Source organism: Odontomachus brunneus, unplaced genomic scaffold (assembly GCF_010583005.1).
Source record: "Odontomachus brunneus isolate Ranch 3 - 2012 unplaced genomic scaffold, Obru_v1 Obru_scaffold_211, whole genome shotgun sequence".
NCBI classification, from domain to species: domain Eukaryota; kingdom Metazoa; phylum Arthropoda; class Insecta; order Hymenoptera; family Formicidae; genus Odontomachus; species Odontomachus brunneus.
In genome coordinates, this window is record NW_022639661.1 from 269,111 (window position 1) to 273,223 (window position 4,113).

Genomic DNA, 4,113 nt, shown 5'->3' on the forward strand with positions numbered 1-4,113 from the left:
TAGCGTTGCAAGTTCATTGTACAGGTCAAATATTACACAATTTTAACCTACAAAATGCCTATGAAAGCTTTGTAACTTTAAAGTTAAATATTAAGTTACAAATTACCAAATTTTAACCAAAGATAAATCTTCAAAGTCGATTAAACTTATAAGTCAATATTAGAGTCTCGTTTAAAAGAAGATGACCTGCTTGGATTACTTTATTTCGACCATGTAGGCGATATTACTTAATTAGTCAAAATTACGTAATTTTTACGAAATGTAAGCCCTATATATGCAACTCGGGCAAATAAGGAATATTTAAGGCGTAAAGTAACCTCACGGCTGTGCTAGAAGCTAACTTCAAAGTCGAAATTACCGCGGAATATGACTTATAGAGAATTTGGAGCGAGGATAGGACGAAATGTCTCACAGAATTGCCCTCAAAGTTAGTTATTTTACTAAGCATCTGGAAATCAACATAACCTACGATGTGAATAAAACCTGTAATAGCTGCGTCTTTTGACAACGGGTATAATTCACTGCGTTTGCTCTTGCTGCTTCAAAAGTAAAGATGCCGAGGAGAGGCGAATATAAACCATACCGCTTAACAACAAGTTTCTATAGACATGCAAAGAAAAACAGTGGAACTAGTATAAATAATACAAGAATAATTGTTTCCACCAATCGTGATGTTGCAGGAATAATTAATAATGATAGTAAAAGTGAAAACATAAGTGCAATATCACAACATTTAGATGTCCCCGTAAATGACATGTGTAATTCGCCGTTAATTTATCACGAATTGTTAGGATTTGATGTCTTTCCTGAAGAAGATGAGTTCGATATAAACAAAGAAAATAGAATACAAGATAAAGTTACATTGATAACCGAACTTCATAATTGGGCAATCACATTCATTGACATTGGCATCACTTACTGACTTATTAAAAATATTAAGGAGTCATGACATGGCGGAACTGCCAAAGGACGGTAGAACCCTTTTAAAAACTCCCAGCATAACAACAATTGCAGAAATGGGATCAGGAAAATTTTGGTATAATGGTATCAAAAACAATTTGCTATCAACGCTGTCAAAGTGTAATATTCAACAGCCAAGAAGTATTAAATTACTTTTCAACATTGATGGAATGTCACCGTTCAATAGTTCGTTATACCAATTTCGGCCGATATCATTCATTGTTGAAAATTTTAATTTACAACCAATAGTTGCAGCAGTTTATTATGGTGAAAGCAAGCCTCCACTTCAGTTGTATTTCAAACAGTTTGTGAATGAATGAAATGAAATCCTTAGAGATGGATTATTTATAAATGGACACAAAGTGACTGTCGAAGTAAAGTGCTTTATTTGCGATACACAAGCAAGAAGTTATATTAAAGGTACTAAATTAATATAAATAATGTTTAATATTATATGTGATAAATGCGTTTTATGAACTATAATGCGTATATGTATATTATTCAAAATGTATTATGTATATTATTCAATATAGGAACACCAGCTTGTAATGCTGAATATGGGAGTTGCAAATGTACAGTGGTTAGAGAATGGGATAAGAAGGGACGTCACATGAGCTACCCAAGATTTAATTGTCTTCGAAGGACTAATGAAAATTTTCGCAATAAAACGGATGAAGGTCATCACAAGGAAGACACGCCTTTGACAGCTTTACCGATTGATATGGTCGAAGACTTTGTAGTCGCAGACTCGTTACATCTATTCGATTTAGGTATGTTTTAAATTTTTTATTATAGTCCTGGCCTCTCTCTCTCTCTCTCTCTCTTAAACTGTTATTTTTTAATTTTTTGTGACGTAATAAAATATTTGTATACAGGTATCATGCGTAGATGTTTATATGGATGGCGCGAAGGAAGTTATAATTTCCGGACAAAATTATCAAATACTCAAGCCGATGAATTATCAGAAATGCTAAAAGCATGTAATGAAACAAAACCGATGGATATTCATCGAGCTATACGTTCGCTAAAACACCTGAAATTTTGGAAAGGTGCGGAATATCGAGTTCTTTTGTTATATCTTGGTCCCGTACTTTTAACAAATTTGTTATCATCAGAAAGTTATGAACATTTTCTAAACCTCAGTAGCGCAATTACGATTCTTTCATGCAAATATTATTCTAAATATTTAAGTATTGCTGAAATTTTATTAAACGATTATATTGAGAAATTTATAGACATCTACGGAATAGATTCTATAAGCAGTAATGTGCATAATATTTGTCATGTGATAGATGACGTAAAAAAGTTTGGTCCTTTACCTGGAATCAGCTCATATCCGTTCGAAAATTATCTCGGACACATAAAGAGATTAGTTCATAGTGGTAATCTGCCACTCAGTCAAATTAGTCGGCGAATTCTTGAATTGTCAACAATGAATTGGTCATCAAAAAGTACAAGTCATTGTAACATAAATGTTGCAAATGAAACTATCAATGGTATACATGAGGTGCCAACGTGTACAAACGTTTATAAGCAGCTAAATTTAACAAATGATTTTGTTTTATGCGATAATAAAAATAGATATTTCTTAACAAATAATGAAGAGATTGTATCGATGAAAAATGCAACTTATTTTGAGAATGCAATCCACGTGTACGGTGTTAGTCTTAAAAGCAAGTACGATTTCTTTACAAAACCTTTTGCATCATCCCGTTTGAATATTTTCGCTTCAAAAGGTATACTTAATAAAAATTCTGAAGGGCATACAAAATACGTATGCGATTTCCGCGACGCGAAATTGTATCAGTTAAGCGAGATAAAATGTAAGTTGTTTTATATACCATATCACAACGAATTTATTTTCATTCCGTTAATTCATACGTTAGACATCGAATTAAAATTGTGACATATTGTAATATACAAAATAAAAGTGTATTAAAGGATATTTCAATTGCACGTTAATTATTTATTTTAATACATGTCATATACATTAACGTTTTAAAGCTACGTAATATAAAACGAATAAAGTCAACAAAATATGACGTATAACTATAAAATAATTTAATTAGTTTCTCCTTCTCCCTCTCCCCCTGCATTACCATTATCCCTGTCGGCAACATTTGGCACTTCATCAGCAACACCTTGTTGGATTTGAAAGTGGCTGACTTTACCAGTCAGAGAAGATATTGCTAACTCCTGTTTGGGAAAAACTACCGACAGCAGGTCGCTCGTAAGGCGAGCTGCATTGGAATGGTCGCATTTAGCGACTCTAGTGGAAAACAGCTCGAATTTTTTGGATGCCGCTTCAAGAATATTAGACTAAAGAAAAAATTAAGGTTATTAAAAATTAACGTAGCTTTTAAGCATAAAAAAGCTACAAACAGAAATGATTTGAGCAGATCATTATACACAGTCATGAAATACATACATGACTGTGTATAATGATATGTGTACATACACTAACCTCGGTAATTGTAACTGTGTCGTCTTATCAGTGTTTTCTTCAAATGACTTGGAAACCTATAAAAAGTTATGTTTGACTCATTATAGTTACAAGATGTTACATATACACAGAATATGAAGTCTTACAAATATGTCCGAACTAGCATTGCCGACTTCAATCATCATCTGTGAAATCAAGTGACTCCAATCATTATCAAAAATTAAAAATGGTTTTTTAATACGGTTAATCAGAAATAGATGGTTAATAATTATAATAAATCTAAAATCCTATGTATAGAACTACTTATAGAACAAACCTGGGATTCATCGCATGTTAATGTATTGATATCATTTTGCTTTTGCCGCACCTTGATGGGAACGTGACTTTCTTCGATCGGCTTGCAAGTTGTTTTTGAAGTTATAATGTCAACTTCAGTCTCTCCTTTTTTAAGAGCATTAATTTCTGTTTTAATATATTTAATGTCACGTTTAATGACATTAATGTTTCTCACTACTTCTGGGAAACCTATACAGGGTGTTCAAAAAGTCCCAGACCGGTGAAATATCTCGAAAACTAAGCATTTTAGAAAAAAATGTTTCAGATAAAAGTTGTGGCGTTTAAAAAGATGTATTTACTGATCACATCAGTTTGACCTTGGGTTGCGTAGCGAAGGTCAGGTCAAGGTCACATTAATTTTTTTAAATGGAACA

The 4,113-nt window shown here is 32.6% G+C and overlaps 2 protein-coding genes across 3 annotated transcripts in view; one reads left to right on the forward strand and one right to left on the reverse strand.

The window, feature by feature from the left end:
* Positions 1-1,488: 1,488 nt before the first annotated feature.
* LOC116852287 lies at positions 1,489-2,396 on the forward strand. Its single transcript, XM_032832481.1, has 3 exons — positions 1,489-1,730; positions 1,836-1,940; positions 2,359-2,396. The coding sequence occupies exons 1-3, from the start codon at positions 1,571-1,573 to the stop codon at positions 2,394-2,396; spliced, it is 303 nt and encodes a 100-aa protein (XP_032688372.1). The 5' UTR covers positions 1,489-1,570.
* The window catches only part of LOC116852291, a 5,164-nt gene continuing 2,775 nt past the window's right edge, over positions 1,725-4,113 (reverse strand). For both annotated transcript variants that reach the window (XM_032832491.1, XM_032832490.1), the window contains 4 exons: positions 3,720-3,928; positions 3,550-3,588; positions 3,425-3,480; positions 1,725-3,279 (listed from right to left, as the gene is read on the reverse strand). In XM_032832491.1, coding sequence (XP_032688382.1) covers positions 3,171-3,279; positions 3,425-3,480; positions 3,550-3,588; positions 3,720-3,928 — 413 coding nt within the window. In that variant the 3' untranslated portion in view covers positions 1,725-3,170. The remainder of the gene's footprint in view (positions 3,280-3,424; positions 3,481-3,549; positions 3,589-3,719; positions 3,929-4,113) is intronic.

Coding starts and splice junctions, on each gene's coding strand:
- LOC116852287 (XM_032832481.1), top strand. CDS start 1,571: ATGAGCTACCCAAGATTTAATTGTCTTCGAAGGACTAATGAAAATTTT. Junction 1,731..1,835: donor GTTACATCTATTCGATTTAG/GTATGTTTTAAA, acceptor ATTTGTATACAG/GTATCATGCGTAGATGTTTA. Junction 1,941..2,358: donor ATCAGAAATGCTAAAAGCAT/GTAATGAAACAA, acceptor TCTGCCACTCAG/TCAAATTAGTCGGCGAATTC.